Source organism: Acomys minous (genome assembly GCF_964271855.1).
Source record: "Acomys minous genome assembly, chromosome: 6".
NCBI lineage: Eukaryota > Metazoa > Chordata > Mammalia > Rodentia > Muridae > Acomys > Acomys minous.
In genome coordinates, this window is record NC_140487.1 from 123,492,284 (window position 1) to 123,517,810 (window position 25,527).

At 52.0% G+C, this 25,527-nt stretch overlaps 1 protein-coding gene across 1 annotated transcript; it reads left to right on the forward strand.

Annotated features, from left to right (window-relative positions):
* The first annotated feature begins 4,264 nt into the window (after positions 1-4,264).
* Positions 4,265-21,619, forward strand: GPR157 (G protein-coupled receptor 157). The gene is made up of 4 exons (XM_084786752.1): positions 4,265-5,189; positions 16,143-16,356; positions 20,618-20,815; positions 21,265-21,619. The coding sequence occupies exons 1-4, from the start codon at positions 4,807-4,809 to the stop codon at positions 21,466-21,468; spliced, it is 999 nt and encodes a 332-aa protein (XP_084642878.1). The 5' UTR covers positions 4,265-4,806; the 3' UTR covers positions 21,469-21,619.
* The last annotated feature ends 3,908 nt before the right edge of the window (positions 21,620-25,527 follow it).

Here is a 25,527-nt window from a genome sequence, read left to right on the forward strand (position 1 = left end):
GGCTCCTGTAAAAATAAATAAATTAATTAATTAAATGCTTTCTTAGTCTAAGAGAAAAGTCACAGTCTAAACAAAGCAAAGCCAAACATTCGAAAGTGTAAATAACTCAACGTCCACTGTCTGGGGCTCACTCATGATCTCCTGGGCTCCTCCAAAGGGCTGGGGGGTCACTCCAGCTCTGCCCTCTGCAGCACACACAGCGCGTCTTCTAGGCTCCAGCTGGCTCCACTCTGTCACTTCTGTCATCTTTGATGGTGATCCCTTAGTACTGGCATCTCGAAAACACCAGGGGCTCCTGCTGCCACTGGGCTGCACCTTCACCAGTGGCCTCTCACAGGCTCTCACAGTGCTAAGCCTCTGCTGCTCTCCATGACCCCTTCATGCCCTCAAAACCAGTACAACCTGGGTGACTCTTGCACTGTCAAGTCTGGTTGCTAGCTCAAGTTACAACCTAACCACCTCTTGAACAGAAAGTTTCTGTGTGCTGACCTGCTGACCTGAGGAAACACTTCCCAGAAGATTTCACTTTAGTGATGCTGGCCCCCCCCCCCCCTCTCTCTCTCTCTCTCTCTCTCTCTTTCTCAGACAGGGTTTCTCTGTGTTGCTTTGGTTGGTCTGGACTCTATGTAGACCAGGCTGGCCTCAAACTCACAGAGATCCGCCTACTTCTGCCTCCCAAGTGCTGGGATTAAAGGCGTGTGCCACCACTCCCGGCTGGTCTCTTCTTAATCACCACTAATTTCTCAGCTCCAGTTGAGCAGCATTGAGTGTCCCAGCAAAGCGAAGGTTTCTCTTTAGAAGCCCTGGTCCCTTGTTAATCACGCTGACTCTTTAGCTCCAGCTGACCAGAACCACAGTCTTCACACAAATAACCTCACAGAGTGTCTGCTTCCCTCTGAAACGTCACAAGCCAGGCCTCCATCGTCTGCGCTGCCCTCAACATTCATATCTTCCAAGCCCCTACAGAACATCCCACGGAGCTCTCAGCACTCAGTGACTTTCCTAGCCCAAAGTTCCAAACTCCTTCTACAATCCTCAGGGCACGGTCAGGTCTGCCACAGCAATCCCCACAATCCTGGTACCAACAGCTGTGCTAGTTAGGGCTGCTATTTCTGTAATGAAACACCACGACCAAAGCAGCTTGGAGAGGAAAGGGTTTAATTCAGCTTATACTTCCAGGCTAAAACCGTCATCAGTGAGGGAAGTCAGGGCAGGAACTCAAACAGGGCAGGGACCCCGAGGCAGGAGCTGACGCAGAGGCCATGGAGGGGTGCTGCTTACCGGCTCGCTCTCATGGCTTGCTCAGCCTGCTTTTTTTTTTTTTTAATAGAACCTAGGTCTACCAGCCCAGGGATGGCACCACTCACAATGGGCTCTCCCCGCTCCCACAAATCACTAATTAAGAAAATGCCCTACAAGCTTGCCTATGGAGGCATTTTTGTCAGTTGGGGAGGGGCTCTCTTCTCTCAGATGACTCTAGCCTGTGTCAAGCTGACATAAAATTAGCTAGCATGCTAGCTAAATAAATACTTTTTTTTTTTAAAATAAAGGGTTTGATGATGCAAATCTATGCAATCGTAGCACCTGGGAGAGGGACAAGACACTCATGGTCAGGTCATCCTCAAGGCCAGCCAGAGCCACATAAGATCCTGTCCAAAACATACATTGAGAGAAATTAGAACGGTCCCTCCTACGCTGCTGGTGAAGAAGACCATGCAGACACTTTGGACTGAGGCCACGCATTCCTCACAAAGGCAAGTATAGCTCTTTACCTTGTGATCTAGCAATTCCACGCCCAGGTACACGCCCTAGAACTGAGAGCATGACCACACAGCCTGTCTGCCTGAGTTCTTACAGCAGCATTAGTCACCAAAGCCAGAAGGCGTTTCCATTAGCTGCTGAGTGGATCCACACAATAGGATATGGTAGGAAGGAAAGCAATACAGTCACTATATAATCCCATTCATAGAAACATTAAGAAGATTAGTGGTTGCCAGGTTTGGGGCAGAACTTGGGGGTAACAGCTAAAGGGCAATACACACACACACACACACACACACACACACACATATACACACATGAATTCATACATACATATATAATATATAATAATATATTTATGTGTGTATAGATATGCACATATACAGCTATTTACTTTGTACTTGGAATTCACATTGCAATTTCATAAAAAGTTTTAAATGGCCATTTTAATGATTTTGAACATTAGAATCATTTTTTGGCTTTCCAAATATTTATTATAAAATACCTTTTTTCCATTTTTATTGAAAATAGATTTTTCTCATACGACGTATACCAGTTACAGTTTTCTCTCCCTCTACCCTTCCCAGTTCTGCCCCACCTCCCCGCCCATCCAGCTCCAACTCCCTTTCCATCTCTCGTTAGAAAAAAAACAGGATTTATTTATACATATTTTTCGTGTGTATGAGAATGTGTCTGCATGCATGTGTGCATGTGCGCCCTGTGTGTGCAGTGCTGGAAGAGCCCAGAAGAGGGCCTCCAATCCCCTGGAAGTAGAGCTACAGGGTGGCCGTTAGCTCTTGTGGGTCCTGACCTCAAGCCCTCCGCAGGAGCAGCAAGTGCTCTTAATGGCAGAGCCATCTTTCCAGGCCGGTTACTTGAGGGTGAGCAAACGCTGTAGAATTAGATTGTTACTATGGTAGCACAAGCTTGCAAATGCCCTAAAGCCTAGTGACTTAGGGCTAGAAGGGCCAAATGTTATGGTAGCACAAATACAAACGTTAAAAAAATATTTTATTACTATTAATTTCGTGTGTTTCCATAGGGGCTTATGTGAGTACTGCGCCCTCAGAGACTAGGGCCACGGGATGTGCCGCAGCTGGGGTTATAAGTGGTTGTGAGCCACCTAATATGGGAGCTGGTAATGAAAACCGGGTCTTCGGCAAACGTGGCTCCATCCCTAAAAACTACAAAATGTCTCTGTAAATTGGGAACTAATGCTTCGTTTATTATTTTTCTTTTCATTTTACATTTTTAAAATTACACTTAAAAATTTTATGTGTGTGTGTGCATGTGTGTGTGTGTGCGTGTGTGTGTATGTGTGTGCGTGTGTGCGTGTGTGTGTGTGTGTGTGTATACTGTGTGTGTGTGTGTGTGTGTGTGTGTGTGTGTATACTTATACACACAGGTATGGAGGTCAGATGACATTTTCCACCAAGTGGGGTCTGAGAATCAAACTCAGATTGTCAGTCTTGTTCCTCCAGGGCCATTACTCGAAACCATCCCACAGGCATTAATGTTTCATTCCTTAAAAATCGCACCTCGGAACTGGGGAGATGGCTTAGTGGTTAAGAGCACTTGCTGCTCTTCTGGAGGGTTCGATTCGATTCCGGCACACACATGGTGCAGGGGGCTCTGATGCCTTCTTCTGGCTTCTAGGAGCACTGCATGCACATAGACCAGGGACATCTGTCCAGACAAAATATCCATGCATGTAAAATAATAAAAAATGAAGCTATGCAGAATAAACTAGGAACTGAAAGTGTGTGCGTGTGTGCGTGTGTGTGTGTATGTGCATGTGCGCGTGCGTGCGTGCATGCGTGTGTGTGTGCATGTGTGTGTGTGTGTGTGTGCGTGTGTGTGTGCATGTGTGTGTGTGTGTGTATTTCAGTAGGTGAACACTTCATTGAAATGTATGAGGCTATAAGTTCTACACCCAGAACCGCAAAAGCAATACATTCATTGTCACAAAAGTTAGAAGCTTGCCCAAATCACCACAACAGCCCTTGTGAACACTCCGAGTACCCAGGCTTTAGGAGTGTGGGTTACACTCTGGATCTGTTTTTGCCACCATCGGAAAGAATGTCTCCAACAACCGCCCCTCCCCGCCCCAACACACACGTAAGCAAGAGGAAAGTAACATTAGCCTTAAAAATGTCACTCTCCTCTCCCGGCCAGGACAGGATGTCCTAGCCATTTGTTAACCCCCTAGAGTAGCTCTGGGAGGTGGAAAGCAATGGCTAGGGCAGGATTGGGAGCTACCGGGTAGGAGGGAAGTGTGTAGGCTCAGTGGCGTAGAGAAGCACGTGAGCTTGGTGCTGAATGCGCATCAGAGGCGGAGCACTGCGCTAGTAGGGGGCTGTGGGAGGAGCTTGGAAGGGACTGGGCGGGGCCCTGGAGCTACAGGACTGGACGGGAAGAACTCAGGGGCGGAGCGTTGGAGCTCCAGACCCCGACTTGTTAATGCACGATGGCGGGGTGCAAGGGCGGAGTGGGAGGAGAGCGCGCAGGGGTACAGAGACGGGGCGTGGCGTGCTCGGGGGAGGGGCGTGAGAAACGGTGAATTTAGGGACAGGGTGCTTGGGCTGGATGCTGGTTAAGGAGGACGCAGGGGCGGCCAACAGGACTGGGTGGTGAGGCTACCGGGGCGGAGTGAGAGACCGCCGAGGCGGGGCACCAGAGTCAAATACTGAGCGTGGAGAGGGCGGGGGCAGGGACCGCTCAGGGGCGGGCCGTGGTGAGCTCAGGGGCGGATGGTGGAGAGCTCTGGGGCGGGCTGTGGTGAGCTCAGGGGCGGGTATTAGGGAGCTCACCCGACCGACCTGAAAGGCGCTAGGTGGAATTAGGGAGCTCAGGGGCAGGGCGGTAAAGGCCGCTGCCTAGTCGATAGACTGGGCGGGGCTGGGACGCAGGCGGTACCCGCGGGGACGCGAGCCCCAGGCGCCCAGATGCCCAGACCGGGGCAACCGCGGGCTCGGCTTGGCCTCGACCTCTGGACGCTCTTGGACTTGAGCATCCTGGCCGTCTGCCCTTGGTCTCCAACCAGCCATGCCCTCACCCGCGCCTCCCACCGAGCTGCTGCCGTGGGAGCGCGCCGTGGTGCTGTTGTCGTGCGCGCTGTCAGCTCTGGGCTCGGGCCTCCTGGTGGCTACACATGCCCTTTGGCCTGACCTGCGTAGCCGGGCGCGGCGCCTGCTACTCTTTCTGTCGCTCGCGGACCTGCTCTCGGCTGCCTCGTACTTCTACGGAGTGCTTCAGGACTTTGCAGGTACTTCGTGGGATTGCGTGCTTCAGGGCGCGCTCTCTACTTTCGCCAACACCAGCTCCTTTTTCTGGACGGTAGCCATCGCCTTCTACCTGTACCTCAGCATCGTCCGAGCTGCGCGGGGGCCCTACACGGACCATCTAGTCTGGGCTTTTCACCTCATTAGGTGAGTAGGAAACTGCTTTACCTCCAGGTCCCAAACCCAGGCTTATGGGTCCCTGGCCTTGCCTGCTGCACTGTGGCACTCTTGCGTCCCCAATCTAGGTGCTGTGTCCTACTAGCAGCCATGCCCCCCTCCCCCAAGCACCTCTGAACCATGGAAGGGTGACGATATTGGAGTCAACCCTATCAGAGCATCTCTGTTGTCTAACCCAGCCAGAACCTTCCAGCAGGGTCGGGGTCGGTGCAGAACCTGCCCACAGGAGAGAGCCCTGCCACTTAGGAAGGAGCTGGGGATGACACCCTGTGCCTTTTGCCTCCTGCTTCACTGTGATCTGACAGTCTCTGCTGCCCATGGAGGGACGCTCCAGGCTGCAGGAGATAAGTTGGGTATCTGCCCCGGCTGAAGAGCCCACTGCTTACAGTTCTATACCATAGTGGGTGTGGTACGTCCAGCCACTCTCAGACCGCAGTGTCTCAACTGTAAAACACACGAGAGTATGCTTTTTAAGCTTTCTGTGCCGTTTGTAGACCTCAGGGCCCCCGTCACGTGTGTTTTTCTTCTAAGTTAGAAGATTTATTCATTTTATTTTATGTGTGAGTTTGACTGCGTGTTTTGTATGTGTGTCACGTGTATGTGTACTTGGTGCCCTCAAAGGTCAGGGAGGGCATCAGATCCCCCAGGAACTGGAGTTATAGATGGTTGTGAACCATCGTGTGGAGGCTGGGAGTTGAACCCAGGTCCTCTACAAGAGCAACAAGTACTCTTAACCACCAAGCCATCTCTCCAGCCCCTTCTAGGTGGTGTCCACTGTCTAGAATCCAGGAACTTTAAAACTGAGGTCCGTGACAAAGGGCTGGTCAGGAGCAGGGCTCTCGGCCACTTGGAGTCTCAGAGAGTGGGGAAACCCAGGTCCTACCCTGTGACAGCCTGCTCTTGCTTTCAAGCTTGTCAGCAAGAAAGCTGTACCCAGAGGCCAGCCCCACTCGGGTCATTCCAGAGTCTGAAATTCTCAGTGTCCTGTGCAGAGCCCAAAGCAGGAGTCCTAAGGCTGCTTCCTGTCTCCTTGCTTCAGCTCAAGGCACCAGAGGCTGCCCTGATTATAGATCCTTCCTATTAAAGACTTGAGTGCTTTCCAAGGGCTGAGAGGATAGTCAGCAGTTTGGGAGAGACAGGTCACCTGGGTGTCACACGCCGGGGCAACAAGCTGGGAAGAGTCACTTGACCTCTGTTGTTGTAGCTGTTGGAAGGAGAGCAGCTGGTCGCGAAGAACCCACTTGTCAGCTGGTCAGGCAGTTTTTGTGCCATGTCACTCGCAGCGCAGGGACCTACTGAAAAGGGGACTTTGGTTTCTCTCCCCTCTAACCTGCATCAGACACCAGCCCTGTCAGAGACCAGAAGTCTTCTTCCTTGACAGGGTTGGAGTGTGATCTCGGTGGTCACTGACATTTGAAAAGGAGCCCAAGGCTGGACCTTTCTTTTCAAGAACTTCTCCTCTGCTGTATTCCTTTAAAAACGATGAGTAGGGTATATTTAAGCGAGGAAACAGAACCTTCTGTGTAGCCCAGCCCCTACACAAGATGAATTCCCTAGCCTGCCTGAGTTGGGAGGGCTCTGCTTGGTCCTCATCAGAGATGCTTTGGAAGGCTCTCTGTCATGCTTGGAGAAGTCTTCTTAGGTAAGGCTGTGTTCAAGAGACTTGTTAAAACCTGCCCAACAGGTTCATTATGACCCACATCCTCCCACGCTGGTTGCTAAGGGCTCTCCACTGTATAGCCTTGGAATATTAGGTTATTGTTGCTGAAGGGTCTGTTTGTGCAAGAAGTCTCATCCCTGCACACGGCCTACCTGATTACCAACTATGTGTTTGTACGTTTATTTATTCATTAGACAAGGTCTCCCTATGCAGCCCTGGCTGGCCTGATGTCCTGCCTCTGCCTCCCTTGGGTGCTGAGATTAAAGGCATGTGCCCATTGAGTATCCCCTTTTCAGACTACTGAAAGTCAAGCTTCTTCAAACTTTACAGCCTTGGAAGGGGCTTTAAAACATCAACAGCACCGAGGCAGAGGCAGGCAGCTCTCTGTGAGTTCAAGGCCAGCCTGGTCTGCAGAGTGAGTTCCAGGGCAGCCAGGGCTACACAGAGAAACCAAAGACCAAAACAAAACATCAACAGCACACGTGGTGGATATCTCTGTGGAGAATTCTTAGGAACAGTTGGAGTTAATGGCACATCCCTGCAATCCCAGGGGAGGTAGAGGCAGGAGAATCAGGAGTTCAAAATCAGCATCAGCTTCATAGGAACTTTGAGGCCAGCCTTATGGGCTACGTGGGACCTTGTCTCCTCCCCAAAAGTTACTAAAAATTGAGAGAATAGTGAAGCACCATTTTCTCATTATATTAGAATAGCTAGGTGGCACATGCCTTTAATCCCAGCACTCGGGAGGCAGAGGCAGGTGGATCGCTGTGAGTTCAAGGCCAGCCTGGTCTACAAAGTGAGTCCAGGACAGCCAAGGCTACACAGAGAGACCCTGTCTCAAAACAAAACAAAACAAAACAAAACAAAAAACAACAACAAAAACCCAACCCAACCTAAACCAAAAGAACACTCATGAGAATGCCAACACGCAAGCGTTGCTGAAGCTGAGATGCCTTGCTTTATCGGTTTTGTAACCTGGCGTAATCCCTGTAGGAAGCATTGGTTTGCACCTCTCCACCCAGTAATCCATTGACCAGAGCCTCCTCTGTGACGATAACACAGAGTTCACACAAAGCTGTGCATCCTCAGGACTTGCCGAGGAGCCGTTGCCATAGCGAGAACCAGAGCTTTAATGTCCAACAAGAGGGGAACGATAAGATAAAAGATTTCTCTTGCCTGGGCGCAGTGGTGCACGCTTGTAACCCCAGCAGCAGTCGAGAGGCAGAGGTGGGCAGATGGCTGTGAGTTCGAGGCCAGCCTGGTCTACAAAGCGCGTCCAGGACAGCCAAGGCTACACAGAGAAACCCTATCTCAAAAAAACCCAAACCCCAAAACAACAACAACAGATCTCTCCTTCCCATCCAGAATGTCATACATCTATTAAATGCCAGTGGCCAGTGCTCTGAATCATGTTTTTAAATGTTATAATAGAAGGTGACACACAAAGGAAATATTTTTTTGCTTGTTTTCTGGAAGTGCTGGGGATTAGAGGTAGAGCTACATCCCCCGCCATGAGAAATCTCATGTCTAAAACAAACTACAGGCATGAAACACAGAATTCCAGAGACTCCTGCACACACGCATGCACACACTTGCACATGTGCACGCACACACACACACACACACACACACACACACACACACACACACACAGTCCCAGGAAAGCAACCACTGGCCCCAGAGCCTTCCTCTTAATTCTCAACATGGTCCCATTCCCAGTGACCTTTCTATCTGATTGGAGGGGATAGGTAAGACGCCATCATCCGGCTCCTGAAGTTTTTACAGATTTGCTGCTCCATTTATTAGCTCACTGATCACCAGTGGTCCAACCAGATGTACGGGGTAGTCACCACTCACAGAAGACAGATGGCCCAAGACCACAGAGCTAAGAAATGGAAGGCTCAGGGGTAGACACTAATTCTGATCTACGCCAGCCACCGTCCGTGCCCCTTATGATTCCTCCTTGGCTGGAATAACACTAACATGAACAAAACTTACTTTTACCTTTGCAAATTTCCCAAATGTTAGCCCTGTGTCTTCTTCTGTCATTTTTCTGGAACACACACAATGCCTCCTCACCTCTAAATGCTTATGTGTGTGGTTCCCCCACAGAGGTGCACACACCTATATCTAACTACAAGTGGGATTGCCTCCGATGACACCGTCCCCTGATTGGTGGGCTTTCTTGAGCCTAGGTCTCTCTGAGGACTCTCAGAGTGTCTCTGAGGAAAAATTTGGATTACGTGTTGACCTATTTTTCATGTCTTTTATTCCTCTGCAATTCTTCCATTTCCCCATCAGTCTTAGTTTATAACACTGACCTTACATTTTATTTTCACTTGTTATGATTGCTTGGGGGCACACATGTCATGGCGCCTGTGGGTAGAGTCAGCAGACAGCTTTGTGAAGTCAGTTCTCTCTTTCCACCAGTCTCCTTCAAGAGACTGAATCGCCAGGTCCGGGCAGCAAGCACCTTTACCCCTGAACCGCCTTGCTAGCCCAACATAGACTATTTCGTTCATTTACTTTTGTTTTTGTTTCTGAGTCTGAGTCTCCTCCTTCCACTTCCCAAGTGCTGTGATTACAGCTGTGTGCGCCACTGACCGGCTCTGTGCACTGCGGAGGATCAGGAACACACCTAGGCAAGCACTCCGCCAACTAAGCTCTGTCCCCAGCTCCTAGGTCTATTTTGTTCAGATAGGGCTTTAGTCTGTAGTCTAGGCTGGCCTGCAATTCGGTATGTGGCCCAGGCTAGCCTCAGACTCAAAACCCTTTGTGGCAGCTCCTGTGTGCTGGTGTTGCAGACCTGCACCATGGCAAAGGGCAGTGGCAGTGGCCTCGTGAAGAATACGGCGAGGTAGTCTGTAGACCGCCCCACGGTTTTGGTTTTGTCTTGGCGCTTCCTCACAGAGGTTTCCAGTTCTGCACTTTGGCAGGTTTCAGAAGTGCTTTGGAGTTGACGTGGCAAAGTGACATCTGCCAGGCATGGTGTAGTTATTGCTCTGTCTCTCTCTCTTTTCTGCCTGTATGGGTGTTTTGCATGCATGTATGTCTGTACCTCATGTGTACCCAGGAGGCCAGAGGTGTTGGGTCCCCTGGGACTGGAGTTACAGATGGCTGAGGGCTGGGTCTTGAGCCCCAAACCTCTGTTAGAGCAGCCAGTGCTCTTAGTGGGGCCATCTCTTCAGCCCTGCCTCCTCACCCATGCGTCCTCACCCATGTGTCTGTGCCTCTGTGGTCATTTATTTGCAGTGCCCACCTGAGTCAGGGGCTGGAGTTGCCGGCATGGGTCCTTTCCCATGATTCCTTTATGGCAACTAAGATAACCTTGAGGTTGTCCCCACCCTCCCCTTGGCAAGGGCCCCAGAGTTGCAGGCACCAGCGAGCCACCCCACCCCTACCCCTGTTCTGCCAGAACAGTTCTAGAGTCCTGTGGATGGTGGGTGGTAGGATGTGGGGTGTTATCTCCAAGGATCAGGGTTGTAAGGGGCCTGCTCCTCCAGCAGTCTGAGCTCTGGGGTGAGAGCGAACAGCTATCCAGCTGTCCTGCCTTCTCTCTCTCACTTACCTCTGGACCTCTTCTGCTCCCTCCCTTTGGTTATGAAGAAGAAAGAGTCTTGGGCCCCAAGTTGACCATTAAAAACTCTGCTGTGTGGAGAGTGGGAAGTCCCAAAATAGTGAAAAGGGAAACGAAGGTGGGGTCTACCCAGGCGTACACAGCACTGAGGAGGCTGAAGCAAGGGGATTGCCATGAACTCATGGGCAGAGCTGGATTTGAGGGGGCGGGTTCTTCCTGCTGTGTCCTAGTGTCCTCTCTCAGATGTGCTGGGGGGGGGGGGGGTGGGAATGGGGAGGGGGAGGGGAAGGAGATAGTTTGTTTTGCTTGTGGTTTCTGAGACAGCCTGTCAGCTCAGCCTGGCCTCTGGCTTGCCATGTGCTGTCAGATTCTTGACCTTCCTGCCCTGCTTCCCAAGCGCAAGGATCACAGGAGTGGTCCTCCATGCTCAGCTTGGCTTTTGTTTTAGACAAGGGCTCATGCTGTAGCCCAGGCTGGCCAAGAACTCACTTACTGTGTAGCCCAGGCTGGCCAAGAACTCACTTACTGTGTAGCCCAGGCTGGCCAAGAACTCGCTTACTGTGTAGCCCAGGCTGGCCAAGAACTCACTTACTGTGTAGCCCAGGCTGGCCAAACTCACTTACTGTGTAGCCCAGGCTGGCCAAGAACTCACTTACTGTGTAGCCCAGGCTGGCCAAGAACTCACTCACTGTGTAGCCTAGTAGACTGGCTGTGAATTAAGGTGAGGTTTCTTTCCTTTGCCTCAGGCTCCATTGCTTGGCCAGTTGCTGCTGTAGGGGTCTACAGACTGGGGGCGGTGAGAGCTGTCACCAGCGCTCATGGGGAGGAGTAGGCGCCACAAAAGGAGGTTTGATCGCTACATTTTCTTCCTTTTTTTTTTTTTTTTTTTTGGTGAGACATGTCTCACTATGTATTATTAGCTGGCCTGGAACTCACTAAGTAGACCAAGCTGGCCTTGAACTCAGAGAGACCTGCCTGTCTCTTGCCTATGAAGTGTTAGGGTTTAAGTCATGCGCCACCATGCCCTGCTCGTCCCTAAGTACTTTAAACAAAGAAGATTCTTTCCAGGTTTGGTGCAGAGATGCTGAGGTGGATGAGGCAAAGCATCCTTTAGTACCACCAGCCGTTCACAGTCTGTGTATGGGGGTGGGGTGGGGGAGGGGCTGAGATAGGAGACCCAGTGGCAATCCATAGAACCAAGGAAATTCCTTACTTTTTGGACTTTAGAGTGGGGAGGTCTCTGTTCTCAGAGGGGAGCAAAAGTACAAGAAAGGATGTCACTGAGGACGCTAACCCTGTGGCTCCTCCTCATCCTTGGGTGCTGCATGCTGGATTTAGCTGCCTAGGGGAAGTAAGGCGCCTGTGCTCCCTCTAACATGGAACAGGCAGCCTCTTGACCATTTCTCCAGGACAGCAGTACCCCCCCACACCCCCGAACTGGAGCTGTTTTTTATTTGTTCTACCCAGTGTTTCTTCCCAAAGTAATATGGTAAAATCTTAGCAGTGGGAAAACCAGGCCAAGGGCCCCAGGGGCAGCCCCAGAGGCTACCCTTGACCCTTCCAGGGGTTGAGTCAGTCAGTGTTTCTCCACACCAGTGTGGCCAGGACCTGTGTGTGTGCCTGCTGGGGACTATAGAGTGTCACCAGGTGTGTCAGGTATTGCACAGGACACAGCCCTCCCCCTGCCCACAGCTGAGGCCACCCACTGACCTCATGGTGACCTTCCTAGAGACTGACCCCCTGAACCTCTCCCACGTCCTAGCTCTGCCCCTTGAGGGGACAATGGGGGGCCATTGTCCTGGGGAAGCTGCCTCTTTGCAGCCCGGCTCTGTTCAGATGGGCTTCCCTCTGGCTCCTCCCCAGAGCTTTTCTAAAGTAGCCCATTGTAGCCTGACAGTTCCCTCAATTCCTCCCTCCCCCCTCCCCGCCCCGCACTCATAATTCTGTTAGCATTGAAGGTTTTCCATAACCACTGAGCCCTTCAACCAGAATTTGCCATTTGGCGCGTAGAGGGGGTGAAGGAAGAATCCCACCCTCCCTTTGTTTTCTACCCAGCAGTTGGCAACCTCCAAAGAGCAGGGGGCACCGAGAAACACAGGGATCCTGGTTGTGGGAAGAGCTGATGGCACACAATGATGCCTGAAGCCCACTTAAAACCTGTGCCCTTCGTGGGGCGGGCTGCGGCTTCATTGGAAAGTGATGGGCAGCTTTCCCCTGAACTCCGTGAAGGGCACAGAGGGACGTCCTTACAGCACAGTGTCCCAGTCTACAATAGAACTTCCCCCGGTGGGCAGAGCTGGGGTGCTCCAGGTGGTTGGGTCCAGTAGGCACCCAGGGCGTTGGCGTTCTGAGGGCTTCTGCCTGCCGGCGGGCATCCTATGAATTCCTAGTATGAGGGTGTTTTCACTTTCCTGGAAATTTAAAGCTAGAGCAATAGAGAGTTCCCAGCAGGGCTTAACTGGAGAAAGCCAAGTGCCGCTGTTATCAGTTTCCTCTTCTCTGGGATCTTCTAGTTCGCCCCATTGACTCTGGGTTCGGGCTCCCCAGGGGCTGGGGTAGTGAACTCCTGCCTTTGTTCTGTGTGGTGTGTCACAGCAGCCTGGGCAGCTTGAACGGAAGTTCAAGGTGTAGGTATAAGGAGGTTTCTCTTGGGTCCTCTCTCCTTGACTCAGAGATGGCGTTACCTCCCTGGATCCTCACAAGGTTGCCCCTTTGTGCTTGTTGGGGTCAAATGTGTTCCTACAAGACACCATGCTTTTGGATGTGGGCCACTCTGGCCATCGCCTGCCTCATCTGAATTTAGTTAACTCCTGAAGGACCCTGTCTCTGCATGCAGTCACAGTCTCAGGTTCTGAGGATTAGGGCCTCGGGAGACAGATGAGCTCAGTAGCTGCCTCAGTCGCGGGGCAGCTGACCTTGGGTTCTGTGTAAACACAAGCCAGAGGGGCCCAGGCACCATGGGGCTGGGGGGTGCTGTTGGTGCCTAGGAGCTCTGCTGGGGTGTGGTAGTGCTCGGCTTCGTCCAGCTAGATAGACCCTAGGCTTTGACGCCTCTTGCTTTAGGATCAGAGGTTTGGAGAGGAGAGACCTCGACTGATACATGAAACCCTGTCTCAAAGACTTTAAGTGATGGCAATAAGTTCAGAAATAAAGAGACTGATGGGGCAGAGGCAGGTGGAGAGACGGCTCCACGGTTAAGAGCCTTGCTGTTCTTGCAGAGGACCTGGGTTTGGTTCCTAGCACCTACACAGTGGCCTACAGCTGCCCAGGCTGGCTTTAGACTCTTGGCAACCCCCCTGCTTCAGCCTCCGTAGTGCTGGGGGTTACAGGCCTGCCTTTCACTTTCTTCTTAAATGTCATAGAAAATGAGCATTCTGAGGCCTGTGTGTGTGCTGAGATCACTCTCAGTTTCTGATCATAGCCGGCCCGGAAGAGCGAGGCTCAGCAACAACATCCCTGGAGAGTCCGTTGGCTGTGTGGGGGGTTGGCCATAGGGGGTACTAGACACAGAAATGTAAGTGTGCAGGTGTACTTTTAAGATTACGTTTATTTGTTTGTGAGAGGAGGGTGCAGATGTGCCGCTGTACACCTGTGGAGGTCAGACGACAGCTTGTGGGGACTCAGTCTGACCTTCCACCTATTTTACTTGTCACTTAAAGCTGATGTGCGGCTGCCCTCCGAGCCTGTTTGCAGAGGGTTATCCCACTCATACATTCTTGTTGGTGTTTCCTCATGAGGAGGTAGAGAGTTCACAAGACCCTCATCTGAGTGTCCAGCCACTTCCTGCCACCTGTCGTATGTACCTCTGCCTTACATGATGCACATGGTCTTGGGGGAGGAGCTAGAATATATAGGCCCAGAAAGACTGGGGGCTCCACCTAGGTGACCATGGGCAAGTCCTCACTCCTGCCGGCTACAGGAAGGGCTTTATAGGTGCAGCCTTTTAGGGAAGGAACCCCCTACCTCTGGTCTGTGAGGAAGCCCAATAAATTAACTGGTTCTCCATAGTGAACTTGGGCAGAATCGTGTCTCAGTTTGGGACCTTGGGAGAAAGGGCTAGATGTTGCTTCTGTACCCTGCCCCAAGGAATTTTTAGCTAGACCTGTGTTTCACATCCTTCTATCAGTGGCGTGTATGATGCGTGTACGTACACATGTGCGCGCACTACACACATTCTTCTGCATTCTTCTGATGAGCGTTGTAGCTTTACAGCGAGAGGATGCCTCACCACAGAGCCCAGGTTGGCCTCCAGGGTGCCTGCCTTCCAAGCGCTGGCACTACAGGCATGCACTGCCATGCCTCGGCTCTAACCACAGTCTCCATGGCCGGCCCATTGTTGGCTGCCTGGGCTTGTCTGAGCTGATGAATGCTCATCTGGCTTTCCTCAGATGGTGCTGTCATTATCCGCACCCTGTGAGAACGCTGGCCTAAGTGGCAGCAGGGTAATAATTTGGGCCAACCCATTGCATCAGAGTCAGAACTCAATCCATGTGTCACCTCCATACCAGGTCCCTCTGATAAGCTATTTTGGAAGAAGACTGGGCAGGCAAGTCTTGGGACTTGGGCTTAATTCCAGGTGCGTTGCTCTGGGGTCGGTCTCCAAAGGGACAGCGGCCTCAGCGGTGTGACACCTGGCCAGGTGTTCTAGGGGGTCACTTGGGCCCTGGCGAGGCTACACTTCCTCCACATAAGAAAGGCTCAAGGCCAAGGGCATTTACTCAATAGCCTGTGATGCTAGACCCTGGTTTCTCCCAACTCCGACAACCTCGAGCTCTCCCAAGTTGCCAGGGGGCTGACTGAATCTGATGTCTGCAGGCTAGTGCCCATACCCCTCTGGGTGCAGGGAGGGGTTCTGGGCATGTAGGAGCAAGATCTTTCTGGCCAATGTCCTTTTCTGAGAAGCACTGCATTTTTATTTATTTTAATTATTTTATTTTTCAGTTATGAGTATTTTGCCTGCACGTGTGTCAACTCACTGTGTGTGTGTGCCAGAAGAGGGCACTGGATCCCCTGAAACTAGAGTCACCAGTCTGTAAACACTAGCATTTGTGTCTTGGCTTAAACCCTGACACCAGCAGCTAGTCCCCTGGCAACCTGGGCGAGCCTGGGGTTGGGAGAATCCAGGGTCTGGATGGGAGATCACAGGCTATGGATATGGGGAGGTGAATTCCCTTGGCCCCAGATGGTCGTGAGTTACCATGCAGTGCTTAGAATCGAACCCGGGTCTCCTAGAGGGGCAGCCAGAGATCTTGACCACTGAGCTGCGCCATTTGAGAGGTTGTAGCCCAGGCTAGCATCTCATTGTGTAGTCCAGGTTGGGCTAGGACTCACAGTGGTGTATCTGCCAACATCTTTCAAGTGGTGAGGCAATGGGCAAATTAATACCACCACTCCCAGTTTCTATGGTGCTAGAGACGAACCCACAGCTCCAGCCTTACCGGCCCATCGCCCTCCTGACCAAACCACATTCCCAGCCCCAAAGTCCTGGAATTCTAAACTGCAACAGGCTCCCTCAGCTTCTTCCTGCCCTTCCTTGTTTTTCAGGAACACTGATGCTGGTCTGGAGAGGAGCCACGCCATTTTTGCCCATGCCGAGCCTTCAGGGTGTCATGGGCTAACCTCGGCACCTCTCCTTTAGGGTGTCATGGGCTAACCTCGGCACCTCTCTTTTCTCATTATCCTTCAGCTGGGGTGTCCCACTGGCCATCACAGTGGCCGCGGTCTCTCTAAAGAAGATAGGCTACGATGCCTCGGATGTGTCCGTGGGCTGGTGCTGGATCAACCTGGAAGCCGAGGACCGTGTCCTGTGGATGCTACTGACCGGGAAGCTGTGGGAGATGCTGGCTTATGTCTTACTACCTCTGCTGTACCTTCTGGTCAGGAAGCACATCAACAGGGCGGTAGGTGTCACTGTGCTGGCCCTTAGGGGAGTGACCAAACTCGTGCTAGACCATAGGGACTGTGTGCCTGGGACAAGTGCTATGACGGAGGATCTGGACAGACTTGTTGGCTAAGTCAGGTCTAGTCAGTATCTGAGACTAAGAGGCTGAGCCGGCTCACGGGGTAATGTAGCTGGACTGTAGAGCTGCATTCTCTGCGCGGTCCTGCACTGCCCCCTTGTGGCAATCTCTGATATTACACTAAGGAGTTTAGATCAAAGTCAAGGAAGCTGCCAAGGAAGAAATGGCCATAGATAATTCACCTAGTTAGACTCGGAGGTCAGAATTGAGCAGATCATACATCAGTAAAGCTGTCCAAAAAGGGGGGCTGCTCTTCAGAGAGGTGGAACCATATAAAATGATCAACTCATCAGTTGACAACTCCAGCCGCTGAGAACCCCATTTCTCCCCATGTATTTAGTTTTTTGTTTTGAGACAGGGTCTTGTTTTGTTTTGTTGAGATGGGGTAATATGTAGTCCAGGCTGGCCTGGAACTCACTATACAGTCAAGGATGACTTTAATCCCAGCACTCAGGAGGCAGAGGCAGGTGGATCGCTGTGAGTTCGAGGGCAGCCTGGTCTACAAAGCGAGTTCAGGACAGCCAAGGCTACATAGGGAGACCCTGTCTCAAAAAATACAAACAAAAAAACAAAACAAAAAGACCTTAAATTTCCAACCCTCCCACTTCCACCTCCCAAGTGCTATGATTACAGGTACGCACCAGCATGCCAGTTTCAGTAGTTTTGGGGCTCAAACCCTGGGCTTCATACACACTAGGTGAGTGCACTGCCAAATGCACTGTGTTCCTTAGCCAGAGGCAGGCTCTGATGTGCTCAGGCTGGCACTGGACTATGCATCCGTGGACAGCTTGTCCTTCTGATTGCCCAGCCTCTGCCTCCCCAGTAGTGAGATTATAAGCACGCCTGGTGTATAATTTACCTCCTGAGTTCTCAAGGCAGAGACTCTAGGGGGTTGTGTCTTACTGGACTGTGTAGTCTCGTTTTTTTAACCAATATATGTTATTACAACTTAGTAACCGAGCATATGTCACTTATAACCTGACAAACCAAAACAATAGGAAGAGAGAATTAAAGAACACAATAACAAAACTGTAAGGATATCAGTTCCGAGGAGCGATTCTCCTGGTGTAATCAGCAGGATTTCTTCTGCTGGAACCTGGAGTAACCAGAACCCGGAACCTCAGCAGGAGCTGGAGCCCTGAAGCCTTCCCTCAAGCGGTTCTCTCTAGGAGCGTCTCAAAGTGCAGTGATGAACAGTCAAAACTATCCCAAGTCTCCAAAGGCCCCACCTCCAGTTTTGGGCTCATTTATATATCTCCTCCCGGAGTCTGTTCACGGGATCTTTTCAGCTGGCAACAATCAAGCTCCTGCACGAGGTGGTTGCTCTTCTAGTGGATTAGCCTCACCTGTTCTCTCACGAGACCATTCTGATCCAGAACTTGGGATCATAAAAAACAGGTTTATCTCTCCTTCAGGACTGTTTTGTTTTTCAGTGCTAGAGAGTGAACCCAGGGCCTCTGCTCAATTAAACACTCGATCACTGAGCCATACCCACAACCCAGCAGCTTGCTTGCTTGCTTTCTTTCTTTCTTTCTTTCTTTCTTTCTTTCTTTCTTTCTTCCTCCTTTCTCTTTCTTTCTTCTTTGACAAAGTTTCACTGTGTAGCCTTGTCTGGCCTTATACTCACAGAAATCTACCTGCCTCGCTGGGCATGGTGGCGCACACCTTTGATCCCAGCACTCGGGAGGCAGAGGCAGGCAGATCGCTGTGAGTATGAGACCAGCCTGGTCTACAAAGTGAGTCTAGGACAGCCAGGGCTACATAGAGAAACCCTGTCTCAAAAATAAAACAAAAACAAAAACAAACAAACAAAAGAAATTCACCTGCCTCCGCCTCTCCAGTGCTGGGATTATGGGCTTGTGCTATCAAGGCAGGCACTGGGCAGCTATTTCTCAGTAAGATGTTCCTTGCAGGCATCTGTGCTCTTGGGACACCACGTCCCTGCCCAACACTTACAATCTGTGTCTTCTGAGACCCTAGTTCTCTGTTTAGCTGATCTTCACCTGCCCTGTGCCCTTGATGGCTGCACTGGAGTCCTGGCTGAAGGGCAGAGCCAGCAGTCGGTCCCACACAGACAAGTGGCCAAGCCCTTCTGATGCCCTTCTTACTTCCTACTGACCAGAGAAGGTGGGGGCTGCGCCTGAAGAATGGAGCCCCGCCCCCAGCTCTACCAGGCTCCACCCTCTCCTGTGTGCCTCTTGTCCTTTCTGGAGCAGAGTAGGGGCCTCCAGGCTGGCCAGGCTGGCCCCTGCATGTGACAGTTATTGCAACTTAAAGTGGGGAGGGAAGTGAGAACACAGATCATTTCCTTCCCGGAGATGCGAGAGGAGAGCCGAAAATAAACGGGAGGCAAGCTTGGCTCTGAAGAGCAGCCCAGCTGGTCCAGGTTCTCCAAGTTGCCAAACTCTCTGCCCTGCCCTGCCCTGGCCCAGCTGTGTGAGGCAGACATTCAGCTCCCTGGGCCGCAGAGCCATAGGGGAGGAGCAGGTGGGTCCCTTAATCAGGTGAGCTGTTGAAGCTTGGCACTCAGGGATGCTAGGTGGGTGGTTATTCCCTTACAGGGCCTCAGTGCCCTAGACGCAGGGCCAGGCTCAAACTGACACCTCACATTGGCCACACTTCAATTCATTTTACAGATTTGATTGTGATATGAAACTGAGCATCCTTCTGTCATGACAACCATTCCACAGGAATGTCAGAGCCATGGCTGCCTCCATCCCTTCCCCTGCCCCTTCTGTGGGCAAGCCTGCATGCTAGGGATCTTGCATTGTGGAGGGGGGGTGGGTGATGGTAGCAATAAGCTGAGAAACAGGCAGGATGACATCAGAGGATGGAGGTATGACATCAAAGGGTGGAGGTATGACATCAGAAGATGGAGATATGATGTCAGAGGGTGGAGGTATGACATCAGAGGGTGGAGGTATGATGTCAGAGGGTGGAGGTATGACGTCAGAGAATGGAGGTATGATGTCAGAGGATGGAGGTTGGGAAGAACCGTGGAAACCAGACAGCAGTCAATGGCTAGGATGGGCTCAGGGCTATTTACAAAATGGCTGGTTGTGAGTGTCATTCTGAATGTGACTCTGAGTAAAGACTTGAAGGTGAGGGAACTGCACATAATTAGGGATGCTTTCCCAGATACAAGGACCAGCTAAGACCTGGGGTTGGAGGAGAGTGGTGTGGCTGGGAGAGTGAGCAAGGGAAAGAATGGGGCTGAGTTCAGAACTGAGCCAGGGCTCGCTTGCCCTGACAGGATATCGTAAGGAAGGGTTGAAGTAGAGCCACCAAGAGCTTTGAGTAGAGTGGGCTTGCCAAACCTGCCGCAACCTTCTGAGGACCTGCACCTGTATTGGGAATGGCCTGTGTTGGGGATGGCCTGTGTTGGGGATGGCGTGTGTTGGGGATGGCGTGTGTTGGGGATGGCCTGTGTTGGGGATGGCGTGTGTTGGGGATGGCGTGCGTTGGGGATGGTCTGTGTTGGGGATGGCGTGTGTTGGGGATGGCGTGCGTTGGGGATGGCGTGTGTTTGGGGTGGTGTGTGTTGGGGATGGTGTGTGTTGGGGATGGCGTGTGTTGGGGATGGCATGTGTTGAGGATGGCCTGTGGTGAGAAGGAAGGAGACCAATTAAACACGATGATTATGCTTAACCCATGCCATGGTGTGTGTGTTGGGGGGGGGGGTCAGTGTCCAGATTTTAGGTCTGATTTGAAGGTGGGGCCCCTAGGACTTCCCTGTAGGTGAGGTGTTGCTGGGGAAGAGAGGATTAAAAGATGATGCCCAAGTCTCTCTGGTGACAGAAAGGATGAAATGTCATTCAGCTGAGATGAATGTGCAGTGGGCCTGAGGGCTAAGAAAACTTGTTCATCCTGCGCAGGGCTTTATGGCATCTCTGACACAGTCCTGTGGAGATGTGGAGTAGGCAGGGCCTATGACGTGGGAGTTGGAGGTTGGAGAGAACCCTTCCGCCCGCCCGCTACCCCCTGGTCTAATAGGCTCCAGGCCTCCTCAATGTCCAAGTGGAAAAGGCAACAGTGGCCCTCTCTCGCCTTTCCTGGCTGCTGTTGGGCATATGGCCGTGCATGGCTGGTTGTGGTAAGAGGCCCATCTGGCTCACGTCTTTGCTTCCTGTCCTCCACACAGCACCAGGCGCTCTCGGAATACCGGCCCATCTGCGAGGGGCGCCGGCTGCAGCGAGGCTCCCTCACCTCCATGGCGGATAAGAAGCTGATCCTCATCCCACTTATATTCATCTGCCTCCGGGTCTGGAGCACCGTGCGCTTCGTGCTGACCCTCTGTGGCTCCCCGGTTGTGCAGGCACCTGTGCTGGTCGTTCTGCACGTACGTCTGTCTGTCTGTCTGTCTGTCCCCGTGGGCCCTGCAGTTGGCATGGCCGGATCCTTTCCCTACAGATGCGCCTCAGGTCCCAGTGTGTTAGTCAGGGTGGGCCTGGAGGAAGCAGGGCGGCTCACTGTCCCCTCCCCATCCCAAAGCAGTGTGGCGTGAAGTGGCCACTTCTTCCCAGCAACCTAGAGAAGCCCTGGCAGAGTTGACTGATCCTGGCTCCTTGTCACAGCAGAAGGCCAAAATGCAGGTCTGGAGTAGGTAGCCAGTTCAGGCCTGTCCAGATCTCTGCTTAAGGCCACAGGTCTGAGCCCGCCCCATGACAGTTTAAGGGCAGGGACAGGAAAGGTCATGGGATTCATAGCAGGCCACTGAGTCCCCGAGATTGTGTTTCTGAGACCCCCCCCCCCAGCCCTGTGTTTATGCTTCTTCCCCGTTCCCCACAGGGCATTGGGAACACCTTCCAGGGAGGGGCCAACTGCATCATGTTCGTCCTCTGCACCCGCGCAGTCCGCACAAGGCTCCTCTCTCTCTGCTGCTGCCGCTGCAATCCTCCGTCCTCCACCCAGAGCCCTCCTGGGGCTCCTACTCCCCACAAGATGGGAGAATCTCAGGAATCCAGAAGGACCGCAGAAGTGCCCAGCACCTGAGTGGCTGTTCTCCCTAACTGTTCTGCCTTCCTGGTTCCTGCTGCAGGGTACGGGGGACCAGGCATCCTGGAAGCCTCCGCTGGTGAAGCCTGGACCCCGTGAAGGAACGGCCGTCAGCGCAGCCTCTTCTACCTCCCAGACTCCCAGACTCTCAGGCGGGCGGTGCGTTCCTTGCACACCCATGTCCTGGTTCAGTGGGGTTTGTTTGTGTAAGCACAAAGACGTGAGATTCAGCCATGCAGGGTCTTGCCAGGGCACTGCTTCTCAGTGTCCTGGGGGCCACTAGCGCTGTTTACAGTTTGAGGGACCCCGTTACCTGTGGGCCCATCCCAGGCAGGACTGAATGACACACCATGGATCCCAGACATCGCAGTATGGAGTCCAGGTTTGCCCAGGGCGTTGAGATCCCCTAGAGAGCCTGGCGTAGTCAGCATCGCTGGTCAGCAGAGGCTGAGTCCCAAGTCTCTTGAAGTCACAGGAGACTACCATCACTGATCAAGACCAGCCAGGTGCACACTCTTGGGGATCTCACGGACTCTCCACGTGGGTCCTCAGCCCTCGGTATTTATTACATTTGCGTTTCAGCACAGGCCAGAGTCCAGAGTCCTGCCCATTGGTGAATCACATCACACTCAGGTCCCCTCCGAGTACCAGGACAGAAGGCAGCTCAGCTCCAGGCCCTATGGACAATATAATATTTCACCTGCTGTTCTCACAAAACCCCTGTCCTCATGTACAGGGGTGAGTTGGGAAGGGGTCTGGCTTTGCACTTTGTTTAGATATTTTTGTAGGAAAGGTGATGAGAGAGTTAGGGAACAGCCCAAATTCGGATTCCTCCCCAGAGGTAAATGTTTTGAGATTCAGCTTTGGGCTGGGATATAGCTCAGTGTAGTTTCTAACTTGGTCTTAGCACCGAAAATACTTAAAATTGTTTGAGGGTTATAGAAACAAGATTTTATTTAATTTTTTGAGACAATGTCTCATGTGGATTCCTTGCTATGTAGATCAGGCTGGCCTCTAACTCACAGAGATCCACTTGCCTCTGCCTCTCCTGATAATTACATTAAAAAGAAAAAGGGTTTTGTTTGGTTTGTTTTGTGTTTTCTGTACTCGGGCCTTGTGCCTGTTAGGCAACTACTCTGCCACTAATTTCTATTCCAAGCCCACCCTTTTTTGTTGTTGTTGTTGTTTTCAGGACAGGATCTTACAAAGTTGCCTAGGCTGGTCTTGAACCTTCGATTTTCCTACCTCAGCCTCCCAGGAAGCTAGAGCTGCAGCCTTGGCCTGTCAGAGAGGGGCTTAAAGAAGTGTCTGTGTCCGCTTCCACTCAGAAAGCTGTATGTGCTGAGCCGCAGGCTCTCAGAAGTTTGCCCGCCACCTAGCAGGCAAAGTGAGGTAGTGCCCTTGCCTTCTGTCAAAGCTGAGAGGATGCTCAGAGCCTGGGAAATGGCTGAGGATGAAAGCAAAGCCATACCGGGCCATCGATTTCCATCTCTATAAAGGAAGGAAGAGTCGCTCAGAGGACTGTGTCCATATGCTCCTTTTCTGGTTTCCTTGGAAAGCATTTCTTTAGAAGATTTACAAGAGATAGGCTCCCTTTTGGGAGTCAAAGGAAGCACGTAGGCAGTGGGCTGTCTGCTGACAGACACAGCCTACACAAGGCATCCTAAGGTCCTATCAGCTAAGACAGGTATCACAGCTAATTTGTGCACGGTCAGCGTGCTGCCGATAATGATCTACTGGCTTCTAAAATGGGACAGAAATTCTAGGAATTTGTTTCCTGTAGAGGAGAAAATGATCTCCAAAGTACCACGGAGGAAATTATGTTGGAATAAACCCCGCTGGGCAGGGCGCTGTGGAGCCCTGGGCTTTGTTCAAGGAAAGGTCTGCGTAGGACGAGGGCGTCAGAAAGCGTCCCAGGCTCGTCCCAACTGTTTGATGGTACCAGTGGCAGGATTGCTGCCTCCCCAAGGTCTACACTTCCGTCTGTTTCCCATGCTGCCCTGCAGGTGGCTGGTGGTGACTGGAGGCTTGGTGCCTTGCCTCTAGCCCTGTGAGTTCACAGCATCAACCTTAGCTCAGAGCTGGTGACCAAGTGGGTCTGCTGGGCGCTCAGAGCTCAGAACTGAAGAGAAGAAGGGAAGGAGAAACCTCGGGGCCCAGGGGGAGCCTTAGCGCCTGCTTTGCTCAGTCAGGTGGGTCCCTGTCTCTACGAGTTAGTGTTATTTGATATTTATCCGTCTGTGCCCCTCAGCCACCCAAATGTGACCTCAGCCTTAATGGGTGCTGCAGCCCCTTGCCAGCTGCGTTTCCCCATCACCCTTTTAAAGCACTTTGTGAATCTTGTTCTCCAAATCAGTCACCAGCTGCTTCCTGCCTCTGTCCTTCTAAGGATGTGTATATGTGTGCGTGTGTGTGTGCGTGTGTGTGTGCGCGTGCATACTAGATAAGTATTTTCCCATCCATTTTCATTTTATTAAGTTTTGAAGCAAGGGGTTCCCACCAGTAGTCCCGGCAGGCCTTAACAGTTTCTCTCTTTCTGGGTTTATAGGCCTATGCCACCAAACCCAGCCAATTTTCTAAAGCATTTTAGTTTTTTTCTGTCTCTCTGTCTCTGTCTCTCTCTTGAAAAAAATAAAAAATAAAGATTACTATGTGTCAAAAGCTCCGAATACAAATGAAACCATATGTCTTTGCTCTTATGTGTATGAATGTTTTTGTGCATGTAAGTGCACCACGTATGTAGGAGGCCAGGGGGACACTGATCCCCTGAAACTGTGGCTATAGATATTTGTGAGCAGTGATTGCTGGGAGCTAAACCTGGGTCTTCTTTAAGAACAGCAAATGCTCTTAGCTGCTGAGCTAGCTCTCCAGCCCTTCTTCGTGAGCTTGTGTGAACTCACACTTGTGGTGTAATTAGGCCTAGCATGAGTTTTTTTGTTTTGTTTTGTTTTGTTTTGTTTTTGTTTTTTAAAGTCTGATGTTAACCCTGGGTGGCTGAGTGAAAGCTCAAACTCTTGCTGTTTTAAACTAGATGAGTCAATCATTTTCCTCCTGTGTGTTTGCTAAACTGACTCCACACTGACGTGGGGAGGGCCGAGTGAGGCAACAGCCTGGCCTGAGGTCGGCTGAGACCTGGAGAGCCTTCTTTCAAGGGTGCAGTCACTGGCCACATGCGTGGGCTTTGCTAACCGATACTTGAGAAAGTTCAGGAACCCGACTGGTTGGCTACGCCCCCACCTTGTCTAGCTTCTGTCCCTAAGTCCCAAGTAGGCTACACTCTGTAATCCTGGATTCATCTACCCACCCCGCTTTCCACCTGTCAGAACCTTTCACCTTTGGTGGTTGGTTCTCATACACTGTGTTTCTGACCCTCTGTGACCCTCTGTGACCCTCTGTGACCCTCCCTGGCCTCGCACGACCCTCTGTGACCCTCTGTGACCCTCTGTGACCCTCTGTGACCCTCCGTGACCCTCCGTGACCCTCTGTGACCCTCCCTGGCCTCGCACGACCCTCTGTGACCCTCTGTGACCCTCTGTGACCCTCTGTGACCCTCTGTGACCCTCCGTGACCCTCTGTGACCCTCTGTGACCCTCCCTGGCCTCGCACGACCCTCTGTGACCCTCTGTGACCCTCTGTGACCCTCTGTGACCCTCCCTGGCCTCGCACGACCCTCTGTGACCCTCTGTGACCCTCTGTGACCCTCCGTGACCCTCCCTGGCCCTCCACGCTCACTGACTGCCGTGTCCATCTCCCCTCCCATCCGTCCCTCCAGCCTGACCGCCAGCCTTGCTCTGCATGGCTGCTACCGTCCTCCTTTTCTGCTCAGGAGGTCCTCGGAAGCACCCCAACTCCATCTAGACCACGAATCTGAACCTCACTTTCTCCCTGCTGTGATCACAGGCCTGCACACTCATGTCCTGGCTCACTGGGGTTTGTTTGTGTAAGCACAAAGAGGTGTGGGTTCAGGAAAGTCAGCCATGTAGGGTCTATGCCTCTGGTCCCTGGATGTGGGATCCCAGGCCTCCCTGACCAGATACACTTTTCTCTGTCTCCTGA

Excerpts from the sequence above, each read along its gene's own strand:
- GPR157 (XM_084786752.1), top strand. The coding sequence starts at position 4,807 with ATGCCCTCACCCGCGCCTCCCACCGAGCTGCTGCCGTGGGAGCGCGCC. Across the intron at positions 16,357-20,617 it reads GGAAGCACATCAACAGGGCG|CACCAGGCGCTCTCGGAATA; the intron begins GTAGGTGTCACT and ends TCCTCCACACAG. Across the intron at positions 20,816-21,264 it reads CTGTGCTGGTCGTTCTGCAC|GGCATTGGGAACACCTTCCA; the intron begins GTACGTCTGTCT and ends CGTTCCCCACAG.